Below are 16637 nucleotides of genomic sequence, written 5' to 3' on the forward strand. Positions count from 1 at the left end.
GAATTTGGACCGCAAATTTTAAACATGTACCCTGATCCCCAGACAGGTTTTTCAGAGTTGACCCATTCAGGGTCTGAGATGGTCACATCAGTTACACTTCAGGTTTGAATCAAAGAAGAGAGGGTCATTATTAGGCTCCCAGGACTCCCAGGTACACATGAACTGGACACATTTTTAAGAGTAATGACTAAAGCTGTGTAAGTAAAATATATACTTTAGATTGTTAAATATGAGCTTTATCTGCAAATTCTCTGTAGGTTGACTACGGTTGCTTTTGTTTTATACCGACATGAGATGTCACTCACTTGCTTTGATACAGAGGTTGATAATTGCATGAAGTGGGTATGCTCCAATGCTCCCAACATTTGCTCCAATGGTGATCAGCCACTCCACCAACTCTGGTACCCTTTCCATTCTCTCATAATGGCCAAACAGGACATATTTCTGATAACAAAGAAATAGAGAGATATATTACAGTTATATTATTTTATATATGTGAAAGAAATCATCTTTTTAGTCCTGTTACCTTTTCAGCCCAAGCAAAGTTTTTGACTAACACTGGGAATTCAGTGTTACAAAGGCAAAGCAAATGAATAAATATTGGCCACTTTCCTTATCCAATATTAAATTTAATTACACATATTTATATTACAGTAGCAACTAGAGCCCCAGACCAGGTTCAGGGATCTGTTCTGCTACATCCCTGCCCCAAAGAGCTCTCAATCTAAAGGATTTTTTTATTTTTATATATTATACATACGTACACACACAGAGTATATTGTATATTATGCATCTCTATTTATTCTTTTTTATATTTATTTCCCATTTTTGGTTTTTAAATAGTGGCCTCCACACATATTGCAGACATCTGCAACATTAATGTTTAAGAATTCTGATTTGCAAGAGTTACTGTTTGTGCAAAATCCGAAGTGAAAATGTTATATACACCTGCAAAAACAAAAGCAGCACTGAAAACTCCAGCAGAAAAAGGCACTTTTTCCTCTTATTTCCTCCAAAGGAAAACAACATCTGGGAATTTTCCATCTTGAATTTTTTACCCTCTTCCACATATACAAAAATTCCATGGGAAAATTTCAGGAGCAAAAATTGGTAGTATTAGAATTAAATTAACCTAAACACTGTGTACTTTCAGTCCTCTGGTGTCCGTGCCTTGTCACGGCAGAACAGCTTGCATGCTCTAATGATCCCCAGGGGCTTTTTTCTCCTGGTAGGTTCAACCATGCTGGATTGGTCTGTGGGGGAGGGGCCAGACAAAACAGACATCCTGGTTCTCCAGGTTGGGAGTTAGGCAACAACCCTGTCTCGTAAAAAAACAAAATATGTTACGGAAAAAGTGACAGAGAAATCAACCATTACTGTATGTGATGGCCTTCAGGAGTCAATGACCTGTATGACTGCCAGTGGTCAAAGCCGAAAGGAAGCCACTGGCATGAAGACTGAAGTGCTCAACACCAAGACAAAAACCAAACTTGGTTTTTGGAACATACAGACAATGTACGAAGCAGGGGAGCTAGCTCAGGTCACAGCAGAGATGAGACACTACAGCTTACACATCCTGGGTGTCAGCGAGAGTAGATAGACGGGATCAGGAAGATTAACAGCAGCCTTGGGAGAAACTTTGCTGTTTTCTGGACAGGATGATGGACAACACCATGAAGGTGTTGCCATCCTTTTGAAGACATTCCCTGCTTGAATGGAAATCCATCAGCAGCAGACTTATTATGTTTGCCTTTCAGCGTGGCTCTCATAATATCACCCTGATTCAGTGTTATGACAGTGATGAAGAAATAAAGGACAAATTCTACCTTACACTACAGGCGGAGTTAAGAGAGTACCACACCATGACCTAACTATCGTCATGGGAGACCTGAATGACAAGATCGGTAAGGACAACGCAAACAACAAAAGAGCAATGGGAATACGTAGGTGTGGCACTATGAATGAAAATGGAGAAATATTTCTGTAATATGAATGACAGTCATCGGCGGAACCCTATTTGACCATTGTGAAATTCACAGACTGACACTGTGTTCTCCAAATGGCAGAGATAAGAACCAGATTGACCATATCATGATCAATGGCAAATGGCGATACTCACTGACAGATGTGAAAGTGAGAAGGGGTGCAGATGTTGGCAGTGACTACCACCTTGTGACAGCCTTCATCAAGCTAAAATTGAGAAGTGTGGGTCCACCAAACAAGGGACATAGACGTTATGATATTGACAAGCTAAAGTCCCTTGAAATACAGAAAGCCTTCGTTCGGCAGTTAAAGAACAGGTTTCAAGGACTTGCAGACCTTGATGAAGAGGAGGGAAATGCAGATGAGGAGATCAACAAGAGGTGGGACAAAGTAACAGCAATTTATAAACAGAGCGGTGAAGCCTGTCTAGGCTACAGGCAGAAGAGAAGGAAGGAGTGAATTACACCCGGCACATGGAACACCATAGAAACCAGACAAGCCCTGAAGGAAAAAGTTTTAGACACAAAATCCCAGAAGCTAAAGGACAAATACCACGAGCAGTATAGCAAGGCACGCTGGGAGGTCAAATGCCTTGTGAGAGTAGACAAATGGCATTATATTGATAATCTGGCAACACAAGCAGAGGGTGCAGCTGCTTGTGGTGAACAAGGAACCATCTACAAAATGATGCAAGCTTATCAGTGGTAAACGGCAGACACCAACAAACACTCATCAGGAACAAACAAGGACACCTACTAACAACCAAAAAAGAACAAGAAATGCACAGAGCATTTCAAAGAATTGCTCAACAGGAGCCACCTAAAGAGGACGGAAACATCCAGGAGGCAGAAGATGATCTTGATATCAACACAGACACCCCAACTAAGGAAGAGATCATTCAAACCATCAAATCCTTAAAAAATGGGAAAGCTCCTAGCAAGGATAACTTGAATGCAGAATTGTTCAAGGTAAATCCTAAATTAGCAGCATCTATCCTGGCACCTCTATTTACATCAGTCTGGGAAAGGGAAAGTGCCAGATGAGTGGACCAATGGGGTTATAGTGAAGATACCAAAAAAAAGGAACTTTCAGCGATTGTAATAACTAGCGTGGTATCACACTTTTATCTGTGCCAAGCAAAGTATTGTGTAAGATCATAGTCCAGTGTATATCAGAGGCAGTTGATAGCATTCTCAGAAAAGAGCAAGCTGGTTTTCGGAAAGGGCATGGATGCACAGACCAGATCTTCACTCTACGAAACATAATAGAACAGTGCTTAGAATGACAACCGCAACTCTACATAAATTTCATAGACTTTGAGAAGGCTTTTGATAGCATCACAGGACCAGCCTATAGCACATTCCGTGGGCATGTGGAATTCCTTTCTGTATAACCAACGTCATCAAAAGCGTCTATTTCAACTTTTCATGCAGTGTTGATCACAGTAAGTTCAGTTTTGAAGTCAAAACAGGAGTATGTCAGGGGTGTGTCATGTCTGCAATCCTCTTCAACATTCCCATCAACTGGGTAATGCGCCACACAACAGAAGACATGCCAAGAGGCATTAAATGGACACTCTTCTCATACCTTGAAGACCTGGACTTTGCAGATGATGTCACTCTCCTATCACATACCCAACACCATATACAAGAAAAAACAACTCAACTCAACGCATTCAAACAGCAAACTGGATTGAAAATCAACCGCAATAAGACAGATATCATGACCTTTAATATTGCCTCACCATCACCAGTACGGATAGAGGATTATGTTCTCACCAATGTAGAAACATTCACATACTTGGGCAGCACCATCAGCCAGGACAGTGGAACAAGCCAGGATATCCAGAACAAAATCAGTAAAACCAGGAACACCTTCAGGAGCTTAAATACACTCTGGAAATCATCAAAATACAACACCAAAACCAAACTCAAGATTTATCAGAGATGCGTACTTTCAACACTACTTTATAGTGCAGAATGCTGGGGAATGAGGAAGTATGACATGTCTAATTCCATATAACCTGCCGTATCTTTTGGCCCAGAACAATCTCAAACCAAGATCTGTTGACACAGTGCAGCCAAGAGGATCTGAGCACCATCATTTCCAGCAGGTGCTGGAGATGGATCAGTCATGTGCTTCGGATAGAAACTGATTCCATCACCAGAGCAGCAATAAGATGGACACCTGAAGGCAAGTGAAAACGAGGCCGCCCAAAAACAACATGGCGAAGAGCTGTGGAAGCAGAGTTGAAAAACCTGGGGCACAGGTGGGGAACCATTGAAAGACTTGCCAGAAACAGACAGGAGTGGAGGAGCTTCATCACTGCCCTAACCGCCAGAGGCGTAATAGGAACACGATGATGATGTGTACTATTATTTCATAAGGACAATCATGCTAGTAAGGAACACAGCCTTATAAGGTTTACCAGCATCTCTCTGTATCTGTAGGCTTCAGTTCAGCCATCTGAGAAGTATGGCTCCTAGATCATGGGCCTTTTATAAGAGTCCTCTACACCATTCACATTAATTAAATACAGACAAGTTTTTTCCGTGGCAACTAAGAGCTATGATTAGCCAATGTGGTTAAATGTCTTTACATTTAGTTTTGCCTTCCCTTCCTTCTCAGGGCTTCTCCTCTTCCCTGCACCATCCATGGAACAGCTTTCCACCAATAGGAGTAAAAAACAGCCCCAGTTTCAAAGATGTACAGTAAAAATACTAACTGTGCTGTTGAATTACAGGATATGTGGCAACCTGTCACATTCCATCAGATATGCCCTACTACAGTGTTAAACTTTTAGCCAGTAAATGTAGCTGTACAGAGCTTACTTTATAGTCCCCTAATTTATATATTTTCTTATACTTTTCAATATCTGATTTCAAACCACTGAAGATGAGGCATTTAACAGCAGTACAAAGAGAAACTTAATCATAAGCTCACTGTAAAAACTCACATCAACAGCAGGTTCAGTACAATTCCACAGCAGGAGGTTTTTAATCCTCTTTTAACATCATATTGCACAATTTGCACAGAACAGCTATATGAAACATAAGTGATCTGATTTAGGTTAAAAAAAAAAAAACAGAAAACCTATGGATGGCTAGTTTCATAATTCAAAACAGATTCTGTAGTCCCTGTTTTACCTTTGCAATTGCAACTCATTAATTAGCACCTGTCATATGACAGGGGATGTTAAATTATACCCTCTTGTGGTTTCTTTGAAACTGAGATAACCTATGGACAGGGTCTGATCCTGCACTACTAAAGACAATGGGAAAGTGGTCATTAAAGTCAACGAAAACAGGATCAGGACTGCAGAGTTTATGTAGGCAGAAACCCTCCCTGCTGCAATAAAGCTTTGAAAGACCTCAAATGCAGCAGAATCTGTGGGATTTCACAAGGAAGAGAAGAGCAAGTCTATGGAGATGTCATATGAGGGTGAGGGCAGCTGCCACACTCTCACAATAGATTTAGCAACTTGATTGTATAGTGCTGGTTACCAAAGCTGATACAAACAAGACTCCTATTTTTTGTTACAGAATTAGTGTATTATACTGCTCATTGAAAACATTCAAAATTTTTTTGACAAAAAAGGGGGACAATTTCAGACAAAATGTTTTGACCAGCACTAATGACATATTTTTACAAACTGATGTTTGTTTAATCTGTGCTCACTCTTATTCACAGAATATTAAGTCATTTAGTAAAACTGTGAAAAAAAAAGAAAAAAGACAGTCAGTCACCTTGTTAAATAAAATGTATGCGACAGCACAGTACCTCAAAAAGATCCTTCAGTGATAAATGAGTGACTCTCAGCTTTCTCGGCAACTTGTCTCTCTCAGCTGCCACCAACATCAAGGACTAGGAAAAACAAATATTTATGAGCCTACAAGCATTCAGATACTAATTTTAATGTTTGTTGATGCATTTAAACAAACTTTAAAGGGAAAAATCTGACCAGTGCTCTCTACAGATATAATTTTTTATTACTGCCTATCGTTTGTGATAACCTATCAGATTCTCAAAACACTAAAGCTTCCTTTTTCTTCTCATTCATTAAATCCTTTGCCAAATTAAACACTTTTCCCCACCTGAGCTTCTCATCAGGCACAAGTTACTACAGCGCTGCAGCATTTGCCATCACAGTGACAAAAGCATATCTCTGGCAACATGTGTTTGCTTAAGATTCAGCTAGTGCTCTGAAGCAGGAAACAGTGCTACTCAGACCTCAGTGGTTCAGAAGCCAAATTAGCGATCAACATTACCCAAAAGAGCCACAGTAGTGTGACTTCATTGTTTCATTTACTATAGTGCTATATATTCATATTTAAGCAGTATGACAAGGGAAATATTTAGTTTATGTATATCATTCTCACAGCAAAATGACTGACCAAGTATTATTCTTGTATCAACTACAATTGGTTAACAACATAGCAAAAGCATCCTGACTGGTTAATAATTATATCACACAGTGTTTTAATATCATGCTGCCAAGAGCCACTTGCAGCTCACGAGTCTCAGTCAGAGTATCACTGCATTACCTGATCTGTCTAGATGGTTATTACATCATTCAGAATTTAAAGAAGTACCATCAACTTCAAATCTGGTCAGTTAAAAAAAAGGGAGACTTAAATTAATTTCAGACACTAATCACCTGCTAGTGAGTTTTCTAGATAGTTTTTGTGGTTTAGCAATCATATATTCCTATTTTTGTTCTCCATTTCTCTGTTGCTGGGTTAAAGACCCATACAAATCAGAAGACTGACTGGTCATACCAAAGAAACAGTAAAACTGACCATAAATGCAAATGAAGATAAATATTTTTTCTCTCATCTCTTTCAGAGATTAGTCATTTGAAATGTCTTGTAACCACAACAAACAAAAAGAAACAAATAAGTTTTTGAAGTTGACTGTGTCCCTTTCAAAAGGGAATGAGAATTTTAGAAACTATTTTATATTCCGTTTCTATTTTTTCTAATTCTAAAAATTAAGACATTTGCACAGGGGAACAATAATTTCAGATTTTAAAAGCAATTTAAGAAAATTAAAGCTTATTATTGAAAAAAAAATCAGATTAACTAATATTTCTGGCACGGCAATAAACTTACCTGCCACATTCCTTTCTTGGCTAATTTTTCTATTACCACCTGCCAAACTAATGCATCAAATCTTTCATCCAAAATGTTCTTGAAAATGGAAAGAAAATATGGTGCTATATATTTTTCACCTAAAAAAATAAAAAAAGAAGCTTAAGAAAAGTGTTTAGCATATGCAACTTTTACAAGCTATGCTCTCCAAGTAATGCAATTCATTTCATATGGTCAGTTCTTCAGTAGTGATTAATACATTGAAACAAACATACAATTCACATAACTAATACTAGTAAGATGTCTACTCAATAATTAGTAAGGGTGCATTATTTTAAGATGCCACAGATTTCACGAACAATGTGAAATTAACCAATTGCTTTTGAAAAATCTCTGAAGCCCAAGAAAATCTAAAACCTTTCACCAGTTTTTCTACTTATGTGTATGAAGAGAGAAGTTGATGTAAGTGACCAAACTGACTAAAACAGGAATGAGAATGCACGAAGCAAGTGAGAGAGGGGCATTGTCAGAAACCAGATGGCATGCCCTTGGGCTCACTCAGGCAAAGCTTGTAAACCAGACCATTGAGCAACAGTGGAGGAGGGAATGTAGGATCTTAGGAGAAAGGGGTCTGACTCTGCCACAGAAATAAGTAGTTAGTGGGATGGGAAAAGCCAAGTATCCTTTCGCATGTGTTTTTTCCCCCCTCTTCCCACTGCTGCCATCACAGGCCTTTCTATAATTTGCTCTGGGAGAGTATTCCACAACTTAATACATCTCACTATAAGTTTTTCCTGATCTTAAGCCTAAAATGTTCTCTTTCTTCATTACTCCTAGCTATTCCTTGATCTGCCTCACTGACAAGGAAAGTGCGTGGGCTGGAAGAAACCAGTACAGCATTATGATTCAGATGGTCCTAAATTCTAGGCGTGGCTCTTCCCGGACTCTTTGTGGCCTTAGGCAAGACACTTCACCTTTCTGTCTCACCTTCCCCATCTGTAAAATGCTGGGGGGAGAGGGGAGAGGGATGTTGTATAAATTTATCAGTTAATGTATGGTGCTTTGAAAATACCGTAAAAATGCTAAGTATTATTAAATGATTACTCTGCTTCCCTGGTGCTTACATCATTCATATATGTGGAGAATTTATATCCCCACAAGTCTTGCTTGACCAAGATATACATGTTCAGTTCTTTTTATTGTTCTCCATACCTCCATGTCACCTCCGCTCCATAATCATTTGTAATGTTCATTTATAAATTCTTTCAATTTGTCACAATTTGTTTGTGTGGGTGTGTCACACCAGCAGGGTAGAGGACTATTATCCGGCTCTGTGGTATGACTTGGAGTATGCAGCCCAAAACTGAACTGGTGCTTTGCTACCAGATAAAGATTGCAAACTCAAGTCTAATTGGCTGCTCACTGCCACTGCAGCTCCCTTAGTATTAATGCTTCCCACTGAGTGAGCATTTCTAATTATTTTTCCTTGGACGTGTTGGCTTACATGTACTATATATTGATCTTATTTTGAGATTTTCTGCTCATATTTCTTTTACTCTCCAGGTACTTTCTCTGTCCTAACTGTGTTTACAACTCAGCCCATTTTTGTAACAACTGCACATTTCACTGACATGCTGTCATTCCTTCCCCCAGTCACTAATAGAGACGTTAGTTAAAACTGAACCACACTACAATCCATGTTACAACTGTTGAGCAACCATAACTCCAGCTGACATCAGTGGGAGCTGTGGGTGCTCAGAACCTCAGAAAAATCAGGCCCTAAATCTCCAGACTGCACTTAGTTAAATTCATTGCATATATTGTTAAGCCCTAAGACCCATTAAATTAATCGAAAGATTCCCTTTCAATGGGCTTTGGATTTAGGTCTTTTGATCAGTTTTTAATACACATGACAGTATTCGTTCCAAGCCATTCTGAATTAAACTTACTGCATTCTTTACATCCACTAATTTTGTAATTCTGTCCAAAAAGGCAAGCAAGTTTGCCTGGGAAGATTCATACTGCTCTTGGTTGTGTTTCCTTTTTAAACATTTTGTGATTGTTCCTCTTGATATCTGTTCCATTGTTTTACTAGGGATGGTAGTTAAAGTTAAAAAGTGGCAATTGAGAGGATCAATCTTCTTTCTTTTATTGCAAAATCAGTACAACATTTGCTTTTTCACCAGCTTTGTGCTGTCTGCCAGGTTATCCAAGTTTTCTGAGGCCCAACCAAACCATATTATAATTAGAGCTGGCTAAAACCCACTATCACTTCTCCTCCTTTACCCTCCCACTAAAATAATGGGAATTTCCAACCATTTGAAAACATTTTCCTTCCAATAGTGTTGTAAATTGACTGATTTTTTTTTTAAATCTACAGAATTATTTTCAAACGATTTTTCCATTTTTTTAAATCTAACTTTTTTAAAAAGGAATTTTTTATATTTTGAATAAATCCCTCAACGTGGCTAAGGTGACCAATCAAAATTGGCAACAAACTAAAAAAAAAAAAAAACAATTGACTAAACTTGGCAAAGGAACAACCTGAACTGTTTTTGTATACATTTTCCATCAAATTTTTTCAATTAGCAGGAATTTTTTAAAAAATTTAAATGGTTTCATGAAGTTTTTCTTCTTCCACACAACTTTTCATTTTTTAATGAAAAATTTCAACCAGTTCTAACTGTAACACAACTGGGACACCTACCTGTGTGTGACAACTCATTCATCTACGTGGCAGTGGTGGTGTTTTGGGAATGTGGATATTCCTCATCTATAAACAGGATTAAGACTATCCATCCCACTGTACAGCTATCAGATGTTAACAATTTTCAAATCTGATCCTGGTCGGTAGACGCCAAATTAACTATTCCAGGAAGAATGGCTCCAAATCCCATACACAAGCCCCTCAACTGTCCTGTCCCTATTAAATGAGTCTAAATAAAATACAAGCCTCCATTCCAATTTACCGTTAACACTTGTGAAGATTCCAACTATAAAATCAGCAATTTGAGATTGATCCATAGAACCACACAGAAGAGTCAAACCACGAGAAAATGTAATAACTGCATCACGAGTTCTCGACAACTGCAGCAGTGAATAGCCAGATCTATAGTAGCCCTAGTGGGAAAAACACAACAACAAAATTGTCATCAAATCTTGTTACTTCTAATTTTAGGAGATTAGGAGCCCATTTCTGAAAGCCCTACAGAAAACTATCAGTAACTTTACTATGGGACGTTTTCCCTGAATAAGACTTGCAGGATCTGGTCTAACTGCATACAAAGTTATCAACATTTTAAATAGTTGAGAGAATTACTCACATATCTACAGAAAAAAGCTGTAAAATATTGTGGGCATCTGAATATGATAATGTTTTAGTCTCCTCAAGGCCCAATATCTTTTGAAAATTAAATTAAATATTTCTGCAAACAAAATTATTATTAAGCTAAACATCATTTTCTAGTCCCAAATTACTAATCATGCCCCAAAATGTACCTCATGTATGGGTTGCAATACTACTCTCTCAGCTCGTTACACTCAAACTCAAAGAATTCTGTAAGAATAAATACACCTCTACCCCGATATAACGCGACCCGATATAACACGAATTCGGATATAACGCGATAAAGCAGTGCTCTGGGGCAGCAGGGCTGCGCACTCCAGCAGATCAAAGCAAGTTCGATATAATGCGGTAAGATTTTTTGGCTTCCAAGGACAGTGTTATATCGGGGTAAAGGTGTATGACATTGGCACTCATTGGTAGGGCCCCGAGAAAAATCACAGATTTTTTTTTTTAATAAAATTCACAGCAGTGTCACAGGCCAAGTAATGAATTTCACAATATATGCATGGGATTCAGTCAGCGAAAGCAACAAGGCACCTTAAAGACTAACACATTTATTTGGGCATAAGCTTTCGTGAGTAAAAAACCCACTTCTTCAGAGGCAATGAGAGATCACTGTTGCATTCCTTCGCATAAAAATCGACTGCCGAGTTCCCCCCAGACTGCTGAGATTTTTTCCAACAGCGGAGAGGCAGAGGTGGGCATCCGTGCATACTGGTCTCGTGCCCAATGCAATTTGCAGCATGTGTTCCAAGGGGCAGTGTAACTGGCTACTAGGCCTCGCATAAAATTGGCCACAGGCCACACCAAACATGAGACTGTTGCACGCAGATATCTGCTATTGCCTCCACCTCCCCGCTGAGGTAGCAGCAGTGCTGGCTACCAAGCCTTGCATAAAACCGGCCACCAAGTCCCTGTCAAACTACTGCTCTGACATGATGCTATGAGCCACACCGAGCACAAGACTGTTGGGGAAAGGGGGGGGGAGGAAGAGAGGCTAAACACAGTTTTATGCTCATTTCACAATTTCCAGACGGTCTGTAAAATCGCAATTTTCTTAGGACCTGACTCATTGGAAATGCTCACCCCTCAAATATTATCAATGTCATTAAAGTGTCTAGAAAGAAAGCAGAGAATTCTCAATCAAGACTTTGAAAAATAACCAAAGAACTAGCAAATATATTTCAACCCTCTCACAGTGCAGCAAAACTCTTGAACACGTGCTTATGTCAAAAATCTAGTACCACTTTTCAGTATCTGTTGAAGTATTTAAATGGCTTCGACATAGGGCTTTAAGCATACATTTAATTGCTTCACTGAATTGGGGTCATAGTGAAATCATTTTTCACAAGACAGCTTGCTGTACTGGAATTTGCATAGTGCAATGAAACAACATGGGAGTTTCATTCTACAACACTTAATTATGGTTTCATTATACCTGGATTCATGGTAAGCTAGTTCCATGTCATTCAAAATACAACTGCCATTGTAATTTTTTTTTATGTCAAAAAATATATTCGGCTACTGATTAGGGACCCTGAAGTTACTATTATTCTTCTTACAAGGTGGTGTATTTGTGTACTAATCTTTTTTAAACTAATTTTGAATCTTGTTTAGAATAATAAGGCTGGCAAGCATTGCTGAGCTGTTGGATTAAACATGCCGTACCTTAACATAGGACAAATCCCACTGGAGGCTCTCCTTGGCACAGTGATATGCTTCTTCCCACTTACCAAGGCTGTAAAAGGCATTTGATTTGTTGCACAATAACACAGCCACATCTCTCTGAGAAACCCTACAAAAATTAGCAACATTAATGTTTAATCAATTTTAAAGAGATAAATGGTACTTTATAGTGAACAAACATTTGACAAAACTCTTCAATTTATTCCACCAAACAGAATTATGGTACAAAAAGATATCCTCTGGAAAGAAAATAAAGATCTTGCAAATTCAGTTAACACAATTCCATAACTTATAGCTATATTCCACAGGGGAAAATACTACTTTAAAACAACATTAATGTTACAAGGTGAAGTAAAGAAATACAGTTATGCTCATACATGCCACCATAACTCTATCCCACCCTTTTCGGGATATGCATTAAATACAGTCTATTTTATGACTGCATTCTATTTTTTTCATTTAATCTCTGAAGGAAAATATTGAAAGTACGTTGGTTCAATTAAACAATTTGGATGGGTTCACGATCAGGCCCAAGGCCTGAGTGGAACACTGAGGGTGTGACCTGCAGGTGGTAAGGAGAGCAAATGTGCTTCAGCAACCAAGAAACGCTAACTAAAAATACAGGGCTAAATCTTTGGCTGATGTGAGCTGGCATAACCCCAGGGAAGCCGAATTTATACCAGCTGAGGATCTGGAAGAACATTGATTTAATTCTTACTTGGTTTTTGAATATTGATAATTTGAATGGTGGGGATCTGACCCAAACCAAGACAGTATCTAGGAAAATTTATACTAAAGATCCTGAACTTAGACACCAAAGCATTGGACTGGGTCGGAGGAGGAGCTGAGATACAATCCTGGCTTTGTCACAAAATCTCCATGCCTCCATTCTTTACCTCAGAGGGATAGTGAGATGATAAATTCATTAGTTTGTGTGAGGGGCTGAGATACTACAGTGTTTGGGGGCTGGGATGAGCATAAGTACAGCAGATAGACTCGAAGACTTTAAGACCAGATGGGACAATCATGATCATCTAGTCTCATCTCCTGCACATTACAAGCCCCAGAACCTCGCCCAACCACTCCTATAGTAACTTCTGGCTGAGTTACTAAAGTCCTTAAAACTTGATTTAAAGCAGGAGTTCCCAAAGTGGGTCGCGACCCCATTACAATGGGGTCACCACGACTGATGTTAGACTTGCTGGGGCCCGGGGCTGAAGCTGAAACCCAAACCCAACTGTCCAGGGAGGAAGCCTAAGCCCAAGGGCTTCAGCCCTAGGCAGTGGGGCTCAGGTTACAGGCCCCTTACTGAGGGGTGAAGTCCTTGGGATTTGGCCATCCAGTCCGGGGCAGTGGGGCTCGGGCGGGCTCAGGCTTCGGGCCTCCCTCCTAGAGTAGTGTAGTAATTCTTATCAGAAGGGGGTCACGGTGTAATGAAGTTTGAGAACTGCTGGTCTAGCCCAATGCCAGTAGAAAGAGTCAGAGTGAAAGAAAAAAACGAAAAATAAGTAAGTCACAGTAAATAGTAAAATTCAATTGAATTAAGCTTATTTTAATTTACAATAATTCTCAATACTTATTTTGGGCTTGTTCAGGTAATTTGATTAGTATCATGCCCATTTTACAGATGGGGAAAACAATGAATCAGGGATGTTAAGTGGCTTGCCAAAAAACAAAAAAAAAAAGAGTCAGTATCGGGCTTGAAAACAGAGCTCAAGAGTTCCTGATTCCTGCTATCCTCAGATAGCTGGATCACTTATCTTTAAAATTCTCTTATCATTTACTCTGTCATACATTAGCTGAATACTTACATCCCCCACTGGAATAACTGAAAGAGCACACGTATGGCTTCATCGTAGTTTCTGATGGCCAAGAAATAATTTCCATTTTTAAAGTTCTCATTTCCAGCTTTTTTCATAACCTCTGCATAATCCATGGGATCCATGCTAGTTGAAAGGGAAAAAACAAAACAAACAAATGAAAGATCTATGCTACGGTGCTCCTCCTTCCCCCCCGCCCCAAAAAAATCACAAGAATAAGCCTGTTTCCTTCATAAAGGACCTAATCCTGAGAGGTGATAACCAGCTTGTAAGGACTTCAGTGAAAATTATGGATGTTCTTGGGATCAGACCCAAATTCTCTTTTGCAACAACAATTCACTTTGGTTCTGAAGCCAATTTAATCTCATTTTAGGTAGCAACTTCTAATGTCTGGTGGGAGGAGGAGCAGGACAGATAAAAACCATCTTTCCTATCCCAGCAACTGAAGATGGTGAGGTGAACTTGGACCATAGCACTGACTTGAAATTTACCCTCTTAATTTTTGTCTCAACCTTTGGCTAGCAGATTTAGTCCTTTGGCTGGTAGGTGCTTGGTACATTTCTCAAATCTTGTTGGAATCTTATTTTTAAAAATGGTATTTAAACTAATTTATTTAAATGGACACACATATATACATACACTGGAAAAAACTGTGAGACAACTACAGAATTGGTTAAAAAAATCAAATTAAAAGTTTAATTTTAGTTGGTTGAAAAAACAGGAAACATTTCTGAAAAAAACAAAAAACCTGTTAATTCTCCTGGGGTTTGACCAGCTTTTCTGGTTACACAGTTAGGCAGACAATTACACAGCAAAACTGCATAACAATCTGACTACAGCCTGAAAACGTTATCATACAAACACAAGAGATATACCCAGCTCAGAAGAGATAAAAATCTAATTTAAGACAAGATACAAGAAAAGGGGGTAACAAACACGCCGAGGGAACATAAAGGGGACAATGACAGGAACCAGAATCATTTTTGCAATTTAAATTGCAATTTAAATTGCAAAACAAAATTACTTACACAGAGAAATTAAAATAGTCACAACATCCAACATGTTTGGGGAGAAGGGATTCAAAAACATTAAAACCAAAAACATTTACTTTGAGAAATGTTACTTCCAAAAAAATAAAAAATAAAAAAATATAATCTCAAAAGTGAAAGAGAAAAGCAAGTTTTGAAGCTTCAAGTAAAATCCTTTCCCAAGAATGAACTACCAATAAACAAAAAAGTGTTGCTAATCATTCTTATCAGTTTGGAAATCTTGCATCAAGAAAAAGCAGAAAGCCTACGAGGAGTGGAAGATGGGAGGGATCAACAACGAAAGCTACCATATTGAGGTCAGAACGTGTAGGGATAAAGTGAGAAAGGCCAAAAACCATGTAGAGTTGGACCTTGCAAAGGGAATTAAAACCAATAGTAAAAGTTTCTATAGCCATATAAATAAGAAGAAAACAAAGAAAGAAGAAGTGGGCCGCTAAACACGGAGGATGGAGTGGAGGTTAAGGATAATCTAGGCATGGCCCAATATCTAAACAAATACTTTGCTTCAGTCTGTAATGAGGAGCTTAGAGATAATGGCAGGATGACAAATGGGAATGAGGATATGGAGGTAAGACATTACCACATCTGAGGTAGAAGCCAAACTCGAACAGCTTAATGGGACTAAATCGGGGAGTCCAGATAATCTTCATCCAAGAATATTAAAGGAACTGGCACATGAAATTGCAAGCCCATTAGCAAGAATTTTTAAATGAATCTGTAAACTCAGGGGTTGTACCGTATGACTGGAGAATTGCTAACATAGTTCTTATTTTTAAGAAAGGAAAAAAAAGTGATCTGGGTAACTACAGGCCTGTTAGCTTGACATCTGTAGTATGCAAGGTCTTGGAAAAAAATTAGAAGGAGAAAGTAGTTAAGGACATTGAGGTCAATGGTAACTGGGACAAAATACAACATGGTTTTACAAAAGGCAGATCATGCCAAACCAACCTGATCTTCTTTGAAAAGGTAACAGATTTTTTAGACAAAGGAAACGCAGTGGATAGGACCTAACCAAGTTTCTAGAATTATGCTAAAGCCTTAGACACAAATCAGAGAAACAGATGCATTCATAGTGAAGATGGAACCTTAGTTTCATTTCCCAAGCTGCAAAAAAAATATTAAAAAAGCAATAAACTGTGTAAATAATAAAAATGAGTAATATTTTAAAAACCAAATTCTTACCTATGTTACAAAAAAAATCCTTAGACTTTTTCAATTCTTTCAATTTTAATCTATGATTTTTAATCCACGTGTATCCCTTTAACATCAGGAGCAAGTAAAAAATGATTACAGGAAGAAAAATATATTCTGAAACAGGTTCAGCTACCGAGATGTTTTCTTAATATGCATTGTGCATGTGTGTTTGGTTCTGGTTGATCAGAGTACATATAACGCTTGATATAGCTCATCTTATCAAGGGTAGACTTTGACTGTTGTTGTTTTTTCAAGAATTAAGGTGGAGATTGTCGTGAGGGTGGGGTCTCTGGCTTTTGCCCAGAATTAAATTTGGTTATTATTTTAGGTCCGTTTAAAATAAAAATCAACACTACAACCAAGTTTCACAGACATGTTATGGAACAATATAGTGAAAGATCTTTGGTTACAACATTTGTTTGCTTTTTGTTACTGATTTTTCTAATAAAATACAATTAGAAAGAAAGGG

General features: G+C 38.4%; 1 protein-coding gene across 5 annotated transcripts in view; it reads right to left on the reverse strand.

Annotated features, from left to right (window-relative positions):
• TRANK1 (tetratricopeptide repeat and ankyrin repeat containing 1) overlaps window positions 1–16637 on the reverse strand; it is a 102931-nt gene that overhangs the window by 53942 nt on the left and 32352 nt on the right. For 4 of the 5 annotated variants that reach the window (XM_034761086.1, XM_034761085.1, XM_034761082.1 and 1 more), the window contains 6 exons: window positions 13917–14051; window positions 12088–12214; window positions 10043–10193; window positions 7095–7213; window positions 5764–5847; window positions 306–444 (listed from right to left, as the gene is read on the reverse strand). In XM_034761086.1, the coding sequence (XP_034616977.1) occupies window positions 306–444; window positions 5764–5847; window positions 7095–7213; window positions 10043–10193; window positions 12088–12214; window positions 13917–14050 (754 nt within the window). In that variant the 5' untranslated portion in view covers window position 14051. Of the gene's footprint in view, window positions 1–305; window positions 445–5763; window positions 5848–7094; window positions 7214–10042; window positions 10194–12087; window positions 12215–13916; window positions 14052–16156; window positions 16176–16637 lie in introns of those variants that run through there. The other variant, XM_034761087.1, reaches the window with a different exon arrangement.

Source organism: Trachemys scripta, chromosome 2, assembly GCF_013100865.1.
Source record: "Trachemys scripta elegans isolate TJP31775 chromosome 2, CAS_Tse_1.0, whole genome shotgun sequence".
Lineage (NCBI taxonomy): Eukaryota > Metazoa > Chordata > Testudines > Emydidae > Trachemys > Trachemys scripta.